Below are 14,935 nucleotides of genomic sequence, written 5' to 3'. Positions count from 1 at the left end.
AAGGCATCCGTGCTCTGAAGGTTGAGGAGCTGCCGGGACATTACTGCCCTCGATGTACCTCTGACCTTAGCAAACTGCCACTCTCAGAGAACAAGATTCTGCTTGCCTGGAGCCCAGACAGCCAGCGGGTTCAGCAGAGCCCACGGCCACCCTACCTCCAAAGGGGTCATCCCACATGGGAGCGAGACGGCAGCTCGTAGCCGGCACCCAGGAGCTAGGGCCATGGTGAGGGGGTGCCATAGGGAATCCTCATGGAGGCAAGCTGCCCCAAACCATCAGCAGCATGGACTAGGCACTGCATCCTCAGACCCAGGAGCCGCCCAGCTCAGCACCAACTACTCAAAGCATAGCCTGTGCCCCAGCAGTGAGGCCTGAAGCACCCATCTGGTCATATTCCTGGCAACTTCACACTGCTTTTCTTCATGCACTGTGCAGCAAAGCCCCACATGATGATGGAAGGATGTATGTCCAATACATCGAGGACATATGTCCACCGTGTTGAAGAAGAGGCTCCAGAGCAGAGCCGTGAGGGTTGGGGACAGGGAAATGGAACAAGAGCGCCTGGCTGAATAAGTGGCAACAAGGAATGTAAAAGTGGACCCAGTCAGCTCTCCAGCTGCCAACCAACAGCAAAGGAAAGAAGCCCAGAGATCTCTGTCTTGCTGAAGGCAGGAGACATCCAGAGATCTGAGAGTAGGGTCTGGTCGTAGACAGCTGGGTGCATCTTTGCTGCTGTCCAAAATGGGGGCAAAAAGGAAAGCTGGCATCCATGTTTGACAGAGGACCCAAACTGGCTCTCACAGCCTAGGGTTCTTCCAGGAGCTGGGACTGCCTCCCCACGGCCACTTCAGGCATCCATGAGGGGGCATGCAGCCCCCAGGGTGAAGGGTCATTTTCTCCCATCTGGGCTATCTCTGCATAACTGGCTCTTCTTCCATGCCTTTTGTCATGCTCACCACAATGCACCCCTTCATTTCTGTATACCATCTCGTTCAGGGCCTGGGACAGCGTCAGTGCTTATAAACTACCTTTTGGTGACACGTGTCCCAAGAGGATTTTAAGCTTCCTTGTAAGGGGTTAAGGAGTAACTGAAACCTGTAATGGCTCAGCTAATAAACACCCCAGTTTAGGGGAGACTAATCACCCGGCTGCTTTCCTATGATTACTATGTATTTTCACTGCCAAAAGATGCAATACAATTTCATGGTTACTTGGCCCTGTAAAATAGAAATACCCCAATTTTTAAGATATGAAGAGGTTTATAACCAGGGTACTGTCAGTTCAAGAATGAGTCCCTGGTACAAATGAGTCAATTCATAACAAGATTTAATTTCAAGAAAATTAACTCAATAAAGATGCCACAATTGTGCTTAAAGTTTTAATACCTATTAGGAGTTTTCGGGACGCGGTGCAGAACACGGGCAAGCCGATCCATCTTTTGGCTCCTCAAAAATGCGACTGACTTATAATACCTAATTTATTCGTAATGGGGACAGTATTACAAGGAACTCTGTGTTTAATGAGGGAAGTCTGGGCCTCAAACAGCCTAACCAATCACAAAAATGGAGAGTATTAGCAATTTACAGGATATTAAGTTTTGTTTCCTGTAATATTATGGAGAGCCGATTAATAGCACTAGACTGACAGTTACTTTAACCAGACAGCCCAAGGTAAGGCTTTATGTCCCGGCAGATGCTGCTGGCCAGAAATTCTGTAGCTGCCAAACACTTAGAAGAGCAAAACCCAAGTGGGGAACTTCAATGACAGTCTGCTGACTGGTGATCATCTCCGTGGTGAGATCACTGGACCACACGAGCAGCACGAAGGAAAAGCAAAAGTCAAAACACAGGACTTCAGATCATGAAACACACACCCACCAAGGGGCACACTGGCCAGCAGCCGGTGCCAGGGGCAAAGCTTTGGGGCATCGTTCTAGATGACTCATACGAAGTCAGGCTCAGAAGAAGAGACCGGAGAGCATGGAGGCCCAGCAGGCGCCCAGTCCTGCAGGAAGAACGCATCCAGCCTGAGGCCCTGTGGGGAGGGGCTGGTCAGAAAGACCCCCAGGCCTTCTCCAACTGCTCTGGAACCAATGCAGTGCTTGGGACCTATTTGGCCTTAGAAAAAGCCAGCCACCTAGAGCTCCCCTTTATAGAAATCCCCGCCCCCAGCATCAGCCTCCAGGGGCGGCCGGCCCCCTGCAAAGCCGGAACACACAGCCCATGAAAGGCTGTGCTCACTGCAGTAGAAAGCCTGGCTCTTGAGGTGTCGGGATGAAAACCGCCCATATGCATCTCTCTTTAGCACTCTGTAGAGATTTGATTCCTAATCCCACATAATGGTGCCTGCTGTTTGTAACTGACGATGAAAGGCTGGCGCATAAACCCCCCCCACGGCACCGCCTCCACTTCAGCAAACATCTCCAACAAAATGAAAAGGTGCTAGAATAAGTGACAGGACACTCAAGGGAACAGAGGTGGCTTCTTCCAGAAAACTCAATCTCCTCAAGAGCTGAATTTCATCAGAACTGGTAAAGAGTAGAAAATTTCATGCTGCACTGAATCTGTGATTTTAAAAAATATTTATTATACACAACTCAAAGTATAGACAAGGTGTGAGTCCCGAGCGTGAGTTTTTTGGCAGAAGTAGCTCAAACTCACAGCAGTCACCAGCACCCCGCGCATGCGCCGAGCACACTGCTCAGAACGTAACTTGCCAGCGAGCACATCGCCACGCAGGCAAAATGAAACTCAGCCACAAAGAGAACGGCCTGAAGTTCTTTTCCCTGTTTTACATCATCTATCTATCTATCTATCTATCTATCTATCTATCTATCTATCTATCTATTTGAGATGGATTCTCGCTCTGTCTCCAGGCTGGAGTGCAATGGCACGATCTTGGCTCCCTGCAACCTCTGCCTCCCAGGCTCCAGAGATGCTCATGCCTCGGCCTCTGAGTAGCTAAGACTACAGGTGATTTTTTTGTATTTTTTGTATTTTTAATAGAGACAGGGTTTTGCCATTTGCCCATGATTGGTCTCGAACTCCTGAGTGTGGGCAATCCACCTGCCTGGGCCTTCCAAAGGGCTAGGATTTACAGGTGTGAGCCACCGTGCCTGGCCAGCAGCATTCTTTCTACAGATCAGATTTCAATGGAGAGAGTGATCTGAAAGCAAAACCAAATGCAGCACGCAGGCCAGGGCAGAAGGCGACAGGAAACGGCCGGGCTCCCGGCACCCACGGTGGGGAGGGGTGCGAAGCGGAGCTCACCTGGTAGGTGTCCCAGAGGCGGACGGTGCAGTGCAGGGGCAGCTCCCTCATGAGCAGGTTGTTCATCCAGCGGAAGGCAAACTGCAGGTATCTCACCTCGTGCTGGTCCAGGTGCCGGTGCACTTGCTCTGCACGAAACAAACACAGGCCCCAAGGCTGTCAGGGGAGCCCTCTGGAGGCACTGACACCCAGTTCACTGTGCCTCCAAGGCCCTGCACCCGCCTCAGAAGCCCACTTCGACAGGGAATCCCAAGTGGCAACCCCTGAGGAGCAAAGAATGCAATCTATTAATGAGAGACGACAGCGCTCCCTTCCTAGAGGAGAGGGAAAGATGGCGGCGCTGCCCACGTGATGATTATAATCACGGCCAGGTTCGGGCGCTTCATGCCCTAACACCCAGGAAGATGGGGGGGGCTCGGGTCAGGGTGTCCACAGATAGGTGCTCTTTCCCCTATTCCACAGAAGCTTCACAGACCCAAGCTGGTGTCCCAGAGGGACTTAAAGACACAGAGGAGATAAGCTTGCCTGCTCCCCGAGAGGGGCCCAATCTTGTCCAGGGAAATGCTCCACCTGTGCCTGGACCAAACAGTTGAGTGGGTGGGTGGGACACGAGGGTGGCAGGCCAGGTGGACGACACCCCTGCATTCCAGGATGGGGACACGCCTGAAGACCGCTGCACCTCTGGAAAGAGCCAGGCTTTCCCAAGCATCACTCCCAGAAGCCACGTGTGCTCCCGTCGTTCAGCTGTGGTGGCGGCAGCCCTGCAGCCTGAGCTCCGGCCCTGCATGCCCTGCCTCACCCACTGCTGAGTCCTGGAGCTGTCACTCCCGGAAGGAAAATCCCGGTGATCATGGTGCCTATGCTCCTCTTTCCAAGGTTCTGCCCGTGAAGTCCTACTCTAAAGAGCCTAGAAGAACGGATGCTCCTTTATACAAACAAATCATAATTGCTGATGATTGCCAAATTGAGCCAGATTGTGGATCCTTGATTTTTAAAACACAGGTGCACCCCAGGGCTGCTGACAGCCCTCTTGCTGAGCTCACTTCCTTACCCCTGCTTCCAAGTTACACCTTCCTTCTCTCCACGCTTACCTCACCCTGGCTTGCCCTGAGAAAAGATCCTATAAAACTTCACAGGGATCTCCATTCAATCCCTCAAAGAAAGTTCTAGAAATGACAAACAAAAACCAGAGAAAAGCTAGTGTGCTGTGGACTGGTTTGTTTCACGCAAGTCCCTGGTAAGTTGCAATATTTCAGCAACAAGTGAGAAGCAGGGTGAAGAGGCATAGCAGGGTCCATCAGCAACGCCCTGAACCTGAAGGGCCAGGGGCTCTGCCAAGACACACGAATGCCCGCCTGGACATCAGGGCCGTGGGACTGGGAGCTGCCGTCCCTTAAGGACAGGGGCTGGTTTCCAAGAAGGCTACGCTAGGCTGGCCCTGGGAAAACACAGGCAGCTCTTTTCCCCATGATAGGACCCTGCTGTAACGGGAGCTGGTCCCTTCACTGTCTCTGTCTTCGCTGTCCCCCTCCTCCCCTAAACCTCTGCTGTCCTCGGACCAGAGCAAGCGCGCTGGGCAGGACTCCCGTGGGGCTAGGTGTCAGGGACGCCTGCAGGGTGAGGCCCTGGTTCACACTTTGGGGTAGATGCAGCAACACACACTCTACTCCCACAGGATGGTGAATAATTAACTGTGGAGACTGCGGAACTGGGCGGAGCAGAACAGCAAACGCTCCCCTCGGCCCCAGGGGCAAGCCTGGGAGGAAGTCACAAGGGAGGCTGGACTGTCTTGCCACAACCCCACAGGACTGCCCACCAGGAAGCTGCCTGGACCCACAGGCACCCATACACCCACGACTGCGTGCTGCCTCTGCAGTGGCAAACATGAGCACCAGGGCTCCAGGCCCTGCAGAGAACAGGTACGAGCTGGCCATGCAGGCCGGGCAAGCAGGTGGAGGTGGGGTCCCTGGCAGCAGGGCAGCCTGCACCGCGGCTCCTCCAGCTGGCACCTGCGCACTGCAGATACTCAACTGCTACCACAGGGGGTTGGTGTGCTCTTTGCTCTATGAAAAGGCGTGGCACACACCACACAAACATGGCCATAGATGTCCGCATTTCTTCATTAGCAAGCCCACCGGTCTCCCCTGCCCCCAACAGAGCTTCGAGGTGGAATATTTTGGTGGATGACCGGCTGGGAACGCTGGTGCCTGATGTGACTCAGAGAACCTGAAGCTTCAGTGCTAGAGTGGGCTGCAAGCAGAGAGGGTCACACGCGAGCAGCAAGGACAGCTGACTGTGAGCGACTGAAAATGTTATTTGTGTATTAAAACCAAAACCAACACACAATACACCATAAAGTCAATTCTCGTCATTAGTTGTTTGTACAAAATCTACTATTTCAATGAGACGTCATCTTTGCACTGGGCCTATTCGAGCTCCATCGCCCAAGGCCCCCAGCACGTAGGCCAGGATTGCATCCCCTGCCTTGGAGCACTTCCGAAAGGGGCTGGGCGAAAAACATTGGAGGAGCCAGGGCCAGAGCTGGCTGGGGCACAGGACATGCGTGGGCCCACTCTGGGGGTGAGGAGGGCCTGGCCGCAGGGTGCAGTGGGCTTGGCAGTGAGCCGAGGCAGTACCAAATAGGGCTGGACACCATCATGTCTTCATCTTCCTCCTCCCCCTCCTCCTCCTCGTCATTGCCTCAGGAGCTGTTAAACACAGATTCTCATCTCGACTCTACATCGGACTCTTCTGGGTGGGATGTGAGAGGCTCCAGAGAAGATGCTGCCGTGCTGGTCAGACCGGTGCACTGGGACCTCCTCAGAGGGCAGGTCACACAGACATGGCACCACGCAGGCCCATGGGCACAGGAAGGAGGGTCCCGGTGGCTCATGTGGGACACCACGCCCGGAGCTCCACACCGAGGAAGGGAGGGAGGGAGGGAGAGAGGGACAGAGGGTGGGGGCACCGCAGCGAAGGCCCAGAGGCGGCACCAGCTCATGGTTCACTTAACAGCTTCCTTCTCATCAGCTGGCGCTTTATTAAAGACATTTGTTTTTTAAATAAAACTAACTTCACTACCAAGAAATGGCTCCCACAGTCTCTAAGTAAAGGGTAGTGTGGCGAGCAGAGGGAACAGAGCAGGGCTACCTGGGGGCCCCGAGGCCGCAGCCCCAGCAGGATTTAATCTCACAGCTGCTCATCCCCCAGGGGACGAGCAAAAGGGGGTGCCAGGCGGTGTCTTAGGATCCACACAAATGGCCCACAGAAGGAAGTCAGAGTGCCTGAGAAAGGCGCCAGACTCCTCAGCCTTCGCTGCTGACCTCCCCTCAAACACTGTGCCTCCTGCGGTGGCAGAAGGTGACCAACCACACCCACGCCACCATGAAGGCTTCCCCGTGCCTCGGGCTCAGCCTCACGGCAGGCTTCCAACAGGGCACTTGTCTCTGCCCAGTGCCAGGCTACCCGGACATCAAAACTCCTAGATGCTTCCAGGATCACCCCACATGGGGAGCCTTCCCCTCTTCTTGGTTCTATGCCCACCTCTATGGAAGCATTCATCACGAAAGGGGCGTAAGTGCTTAGGGTCCCTGCCCACCCTGGGGTGTGAGCTGGTCAGGTGTGGGTCCAGGTCTGTGTCACCTTTGTTTCCCGGCCCCCAGTGCACACAGTGAGAGTCCGTGAGTGTCTGTCGGGTGACTGTGATGAATGAATGACTGGATGTATGAGTGCAGGGAGCAAACAGGTGACCGGAAGATGGACACAGTCCCAGCTTGACCCTCCTCCTCCTCTGCTTCTATTTCTCAACACAGCAACCGTGAGGAGTTCTCCAGCAACAAACACCCAGAAAGGTATGTTGTTTTCAAAGAACTTACAGAATCATTTCCAACTTGAAGTTAATCTGTGGCTACAAAACTAAACCAACAGAAAGTTCTAGGAGACCCCGAGGGGGCTCCGCCGTCCAGGCCTGACCTCTGCCCATGCCCCTTGGAGGGCAGAAGTCCACCCGAGCTGCCACCAGCCTCAGCTGCCTCCAGCGCACTGACACGGGGCATGCAGATTACTGTGGATTCAAGTCTGATAAACACTTTAAGCCAGCCATTTAGAAAATGACTACATTTACTCAACAAGGCCCTTTGCACAGAAAAAAGAAGAATGAGCTTCCATGAATATGCAGTTGGCTACCTGGGGAAGAACAGCCACAACAACAGTGACATGGCCAGAGGAAAAACCACTCCTGAAACAGAGCACCCGAGGAAGGAGGGGCCACGCAGGGCAGCCGGGACAGCAGCGTGACAGCAGCGCTCCGGGGCAGGTGCCTGGCCTGGCAGGTGGGCCTGGTTTTGCTGGCCTCTCCCGGCCCACAGTTCTGTGTGGGCATCTGGGCTGCAGCAAGTGGGTGCCACCTTGCACTGGCGTGAGTGAGGCTCTCCAGTGGAGACACGCTGAGGTCAGCAGCCTGGGGTCCCCTGGATGGGTGTCCCATGCACTCCATAATCAAGCCGGCTTGGCCAGGCTGTGTTGGGTCACCCAGCGGACCACTTGCCATGGAGCACCTTGCCATGGCAACCGTGGTCTCCAGCTGTGACACACAGCCACACCACGCATCCCTGTCTGGCCACTGCTCTGAAGGTGCTTGAGTGCTGCCAGGGCAGGGCCCCAGTGTACCAAGGCCGCAGTGTGACAGTCACAGAATAATAACCAGGACACAGGTGCAGAGCCCACATCTTATAAAGGAGGCTTCAAGCGAGCGACTGACCTGTTACAGAGCCTCAGTTCTTCCCTGTGGATGTGTGTTCCCACCCGCTCACTCTCCTCTCACTCCAGGCACCAATACAGTGAGAACCAAGCCTGGTGTGTGATGAGGCCTCTCAACCAAGCACTCACGGGGCCAGGCCCTGGACCCGGCCTAGGGGACCCAGTGTGAGCGGGACTTGCCAGAGGGTCTTATCCATTAGACAGACACTTCCTCCAGGGCAGGGACTTTGCCCGGGCCCAGAGACCGGCACCAAGGCAGGCCGTGGCCCATCCTGCGTGTGAGGCATGCAGGGCACACACTTGTTCGCCGGGCAACCTGGCGCCCAGGGTAGCCTCTGCCATGGATGAGGATGAGGTGAACACTGGGAAGGTGAGCACTGCAGAGTCACACGCAGAAGAGGAGCTGCGGCTCACCAGACCGACTGGTCCCTGACCCACCCACAGCAGCAGCCCACCTGTGCGGGGGTTTGGCATGTCCCCACCCGGGAAAACAGACTGTTCTACCATGGGCCTGGGAGGCAGACGACGTTTTCCTAACACAAACCGGCAAGAAGCAGGTTTGAAAATTAAACACACATTAATATTTCTGGAACACCTGTCACTGTAGTAACTAAACAGTAAAATTTAAGCCTTCCTGCCCTGCTTGCAGGGACTTGAGGTGGAGGCATGCAGGCCACCAATCCCTCAGTCTCTCCCTAAGGGACACTGCCTTGAGGAGAAGGAGCCCATTCTGGCCGGAGCACAACAGCGAGCTGACCTGCACCGAATCCACTGGACAGGGGGCCACACACTTCACGCCCTGACCCTGGGGCCCCTGGCCCCTTACGTGCGAGGTAAGGCAGGTGAGGGACCTGTCTAAAGGTGCACATAAGGATGCAGCCGGGCCAAGATGGGCCTCAGGACTGTCCCCCTCTGTCCCCTTGAAATGACCCACACCGCCAGAGCAAAGCATGGGCCCACCCTTGTGTCTCTGGGCACCTGCACCCTGGGCACAGCCACCCACCCTCCTCGCAGCAAAGCCCAGTACATCTGCAAGAGCTCCCAGTCATGAGAAATTACCAGAAACCTGGGCACAGTGTCAACCTCACAAGGGCATAGGCAAGGCCTTTCCAGGACGAGAGGCTCCTTGTTCATTGGTTCCTTAAGGAAAGACTTACCAGAGACCTCCACACCCCAGGGCTGCCTCTGAGAGCAAAGCTACAGGGAAGACAAGTCCTGTTTCTGCCCGCCGGGACCTCAGGAACTTGTAGGAAACAGAAAAGGCAATGCAGCCTCAAGGCGCAAAGCCTTGCACTGCACCCGAATTACAAGCTCAAGCTCTCAGTGTCCCGAGGGCCTGGCCTTCTGCCGGACACGGGACCCTGAAACCCACACCCACCCAGAGGTGACGGCAGCCACAGCAGGAGACCACGGTGGCCACAGCAAGATGCTCCATGGCAAGTGCTCTGCTGGGTCACCCAACACAGCCTGGCTAAGCTGGCTTGATTCTGGAGCCCATGGGACATCCATCCAGAATGCACTGGGGAGTGTCCTTTTTCACATGGAAGTGGTCACTTCCCACAATTCCATGGCTTCTCTGGCAGCGGGTCATGACGAGTGTGGACGTGGCCAGCCAGCGCCTCACACCCCGTGACGTGCATCCTCCCATCTGGGCCCAGTGAAGGATGGGCTGCTAAACTCCAGGCATTACTTCCAATCTATACACATCAGAGCTGCAAATGTACATGCCAAAAGGATTCATTTTTCTTATTTTATAAGTAATTGCGAGCAGATGCTCTTTCACTGATAAAGGTAATTTGGTTGGCAATAATTCTGAATTTGAAATTTCCATTTCACTGGAAATAAGAGTATACATACAATGAATGGGCAGGCAGATGTACTTACTGTCATATTTCAGGCTGAAAAGGGTTTTTCATAAAGCCCTTATGTGGCAGGGCAAGGCAATGTTACTGTCGAGTCACCAGGAAGAGACGTGTCATATTGGGAAGCCGGAGAAACCACCACAATATTTGTTGAACACTTTTCTCAGCACTTTAAACAGCAGATACACAGGCCAGCTGAAACATCTTGTCTTCTTGATTAAAAATAAAAATAAATTATGCAAACACGCTGTGTCCCAGGATTTATGCTAAAAAGGAAAAAGCATGTATCCCATTGACTTGGCATAAAAAACATGCTGTTTATGCAGGACCAGACACGACTCAGATTTACCGCCCGAAGAGGAGCGTAATTGCTTGCACTTAGACACCTACAAAGAAAACCTTTCACCCCCTGCACCAAGCCGAGAACAGACATGAATACATTACGCGTTGGCTGGGAGGGGCATGAACAGGCTTTGATGTGGGGGGAAGATTTCAGTTCTCTAATCAGTTAAAAAGATAAAAAAGAACAACAGCAAGAGCCACTGTCAGTGAGCACAGGCCCCTCCACACCAAGAAGCCCCTCGCCCTCAGCCCACCCTCCTTTCTCAGTTGCAGAGTTTGGTTTATGTCACCAACAGCTAAAAAAGCCAGCTCCCAAACCGGCAGGGTCCAGTCACGCTCACCAGCCAGAACACCAAGGGCCGCTCACTGCCAAGGGCGGGCAGGAGGAGGGAAGGGCTGAGACCAAGGATGAGCAGCAGCCCCGGCCCAGCCCACTCCGGGGGTCGGGGGTTGGGGAGCAAGGAAGCCATGTGGGGCTGACAGCTCAAGACAGCACAGGCCCAGGGCTGCACTGTGGCTACTCACGGAGGCCTCGGACTCGACAGAGGGTCTCACCCAGAAGAGGACAGGGGAGAGAGATGGAGCTGAAGAAAGAGAGCAGAATCCCGTACCCACGACTCCACTTTCCCAGCATGGGACACTCACTGGCAAATTCCTGCAGGCAAACAGGCAGGGCTCCCACCATCCCCACTCCAGGAGTGGCAGCTAGGAGGCCCCAGTCAAGATCCACGCTGCCCGCAGGTCTTCTTCAGGCAGCAGACGAGTCTGGGCTGGACACTAGTGGGCACATTAAGGCCTGAGGTTGTACAGGGAGGCGAGCTCCATCCCATGGCCCCCATTCAGTCATCTGGCCTACACAATGAACTGCAAGAGAAACCCCAGGCATCAAGCTCTGAGGGGCTTTCTTGTTGGTAAACACATTGCTATGGCAGGGGAGTTAGTGCCCTGGCCCCATGGGGAGACGTACGGAAGCTCTGAGTCTCTGGGACCCTTGCAGATTTCACCCCATGCTTCTCTGCATTTGGCTGGTCCTCCCCACCTGTACATAAAACTGGAATCGCAACCACTGTGCTTTCTTGAGTTCCACAAGCCATTCTAAAGAATTATCGAACCTGAGCAAGTCATGGACACCAGTGAATTTATAGCCAGTTGGGCAGAGGTGCAGGTGGCCTGGGGACCACTGGGGTGTGGCTGGTGTCTGAAGCGAGGGTGGGCTTGTTAAGGACTGAGCGCTTAGCTTACAGAGTCTTACACCAGCTCTGGGATGTTAGCGTCAGGATCATGCAATGGAGTCCCACATTTGGGGACAAACAGAATGCTCCTGCCAACAGCAAATGGCCCTGAGGGAGAGCTGAGATCCAACCAGACCACAAGGCAGAGGCCACACTGCAAACACATTCCCTGAAAATAACTTCTCCATCATTCATTTTAACATCAAGGTCGTGCCACACAACTGCTGTCTGCTCACACGCTCAACACAAGGTCGGGGTGAAGGCAGGTCGGACCCAAGATGCAGCTAAGCGTGCACAGGCAGGCGGGACAAGTGGCTGCCGGTAGAACCCCAGAAACAGGTCACACCAGATGCATTCCTGGCCCGTGAGGGACAGGGGCTGAGGGACAGGGACACAACCACTCACTCCCAGAATCTCAGCGAACATGGGCTCGGAGTAAAATTAAGCCTCCTGGCAGGATGTAAAGAAATGGTGTTTATCTGACACCACAACACGCAATCTTTTCATCTCTAGAGAGGTATTGAGGTCTATTTCTTGACAGTAACATAATCTAAAATACAACTTCTTCTAGAGCTACATGGAATTGAAGGAACGAGGCATTAAATCATTTTCACTTCACAGATGTGCTCTGAGCTGCTCGGCAAACCCCTCCAAAACAGGGTCATTTTCATACGAGGAGGCTACAACAAATCTGATTTACTTCCTTTAAAAATGCAGATGGCAGAGCTGCTTCCCTGGGTGCCTGAAGCTGCAGGGGCCCCAGTGAACCCCAGTTCAACAGCTGCCCGGGGAAGAGGGGCAGGCGGGACAAGACAGTGGGAGCTGGAAGGCGGGCCTGGCCTCAGGCTCCGTCCCACCCCGCACTTCTGGAAGGCTCACCCAGTCTTCAGCTTGACTTTTTATTATAATAACCGTATCAACTAAAGAGCAGATTCTAATTTTGGTAAAGTCCAATTTATTTGTCCAATTTTTTTTTTTGCTTGTGCAGATTTTAATAGAAAACGAAGGCTTTTTGTTTTAACCCATCAGGGAAGTGAGCTGAATGATCCCAGCCCCATTAAAGTTGACAAAGCTAAAGAAATAAAAACAATTCTTACACTTGTTTTCCAAACAAGTGAGCGAATTCGCTGGACCACAGAGGATTGCTGAGTGGGATACCGTGTCTCACAGACACACGCCACCCCCACGTGAGAACAAGGGTGAAGGTGAAGACCTTGCCCTGGGTCTTTTGCTGTGCCTTCTATGCACGTGTGGTTTGCTGGTTCTGTGTCTGAGGGTTTGGCCATTATTACAAGAAATCCTGTGTGCCTAGCTTAAGGTCACACAAAGACGTTCTATGTTTCCTTGCAGAAGTTTTATAACTTTAGGTTTATAACATAGATCTCTGAGTTACTTCACTTAGAATAATCTCCAACCCCATCCAGGCTAAGCAATGAGGAATCAAAGGCATAAGAATAATACAACGGACTTTGGGGACTCAGGAGAAGAGGGGGATAAGGGGGTGAGGGATAAAAGACCAGGAATTAGGTCCAGTATATACTGCTCGGGAGATGGGTGCACCAAAATCTCACCAACCACCACTAAAGAACCCATGTAACCAAATGTTACCTGTTCCCCAAAAACCTGTAGAAATAAAAAGTTAACATAAAAATAAATTTTAAATAAATAAATAAATTTAAAAAAACATAGGTCTGGGGTTAATTTGAGGTAACTTTTTAACATGGCATAAAATTTGAATTCAAACTCCTTCCTCAGATGTGAGTTTTCATTTGCTCAATATATAAAACTATTATACGCATAACAAATAGATGCTTTTGCCACTGAATTTTTTTTTTTTTTTTAAGACAGAGTCTGTGTCTCCAGGCGCCAGGTTGGAGTGCAGCGGTGCAATCTCCACTCACTGCAACCTCTGCCTCCCGGGTTCAAGCAATTCTCCTGCCTCAGCCTCCTGAGTAGCTGGGACTACAGATGCGCGCCACCACACCCAACTAATTTTTATATTTTTTAGTAGAGACGGGGTTTCACCATGTTGGCCAGGATGGTCTCAATCTCTTGACCTTGTGACCTGCCCGCCTCGGCCTCCCAAAGTGCTGGGATTACAGGCGTGAGCCACTGCACCCGGCCGCCACTGAATTTCTTTTGCACCTTTTTGGAAATCACTGTGCATGTACACATGGCTCCATTTCTCAGCACTGTCTTCTATTCCATTGATGTCTTTCTCTATCCCAATGGCAACAATATTCCATCTTGATTACTGAAGTTTTATAATTCTTGATATCATAAAACTTGAACCAAATAAAATAAAGAAAAAAGTGAACAAAGTCCTTCAACATTGTTCATCTTTTTCTGTGTTGTTTTAGCCATCCCAGGGACTCAGTATTCCCATACCAATTTAAAAATCAGCTAGTCCGTTTCTATAGAAAAGCATGTTGGGATCTTGACTGCAATTGAATAGAATATATGATCAGTTTGGTGAAAACTGAATTTAATACTCTTGAGTCTTCTCATCTCTGAACATGATCAGGTCATCTTTAATTTCTCTCAGCATTGTTTTGTAGTTTTCAGTCTACAGGCCTATTACATATTTTGTCATAGTATTTTCCCTAAATATCTCACATTTTGCTATCATAAATGGTAATGCTCATCCAATTTCAATTTCTCACTTCTCACTGTTAATTTATAAAAACAAAATTTATTTTTGTATGCAGATTTCGTATACTGACACCTTGCTAAACTCATTCCTTCTAGTGGCTTTTTTGTAAATGCCATTAGACTTTCAAAAAGCTGATCATGTTGTCTGCAAAAGGAGAGAGTTTTACTCCTTCCTTTTGGGTCGAGATGTCACTTACATTTGTTTGTACCAATAAATGAATGTATCTTTTTGTCTGTTTCTGCCACCAGAATCTCCAGTGTACATACTGCACGGAAGTGGAGAGAAGGAACACTGTCCCACGTTTCTGACTTTGGGGGTCAAGTTTTCCATTTACACTCTTTCCTGTAATGACAGGTATAGGTTTAACATTGAACATGCTCTTTATGAAGCTTCAAAAGTTGCTTTCTCTTCCTGTTTACTGAGAGTCCTTATTGGGAGTGGATGTTGGATTGTGTCAAATGCTTTTTCTGCATATATAGAGATGATTTTATGGGTTTGTTCTTTTTAAATATTAATAATAATAAATTACATTGACTGAAAATCTGCCTCACATTCTGGGATAAACCCTAAATCATCAGAATATGTTTTGTTGGATTTGATTTACTCAAATCTATTCAAGATCCTTACATCTACATTCATGATGGATATCAGTCTGCACTTTTCTACAGCAGTACCATATGATCCCCTCTATGCACAGCCCCACTCAGATCCCCTCTAAGCACAGCCGTCTCCTCATACACTCAGTACTACACCATTCCCTCTAAGTACGTCTCCTCATACACTCAATACTACACCATTCCCTCTGAGTACATCCGTCTC

At 51.5% G+C, this 14,935-nt stretch overlaps 1 protein-coding gene across 2 annotated transcripts in view; it reads right to left on the bottom strand.

The window, feature by feature from the left end:
• Window positions 1-14,935, bottom strand: part of LOC108286797 (TBC1 domain family member 22A) — a 284,858-nt gene that overhangs the window by 119,104 nt on the left and 150,819 nt on the right. For both annotated transcript variants that reach the window (XM_017504853.2, XM_037730079.1), the window contains one exon: window positions 3,270-3,397. In XM_017504853.2, the coding sequence (XP_017360342.1) occupies window positions 3,270-3,397 (128 nt within the window). The remainder of the gene's footprint in view (window positions 1-3,269; window positions 3,398-14,935) is intronic.

The sequence above is a fragment of the Cebus imitator genome, unplaced genomic scaffold (genome assembly GCF_001604975.1).
Source record: "Cebus imitator isolate Cc_AM_T3 unplaced genomic scaffold, Cebus_imitator-1.0 Scaffold329, whole genome shotgun sequence".
NCBI classification, from domain to species: Eukaryota; Metazoa; Chordata; class Mammalia; order Primates; family Cebidae; genus Cebus; species Cebus imitator.
The sequence above is the reverse complement of the archived record's forward strand: the minus strand, read 5'-3'. Positions and strand labels throughout refer to the sequence as shown.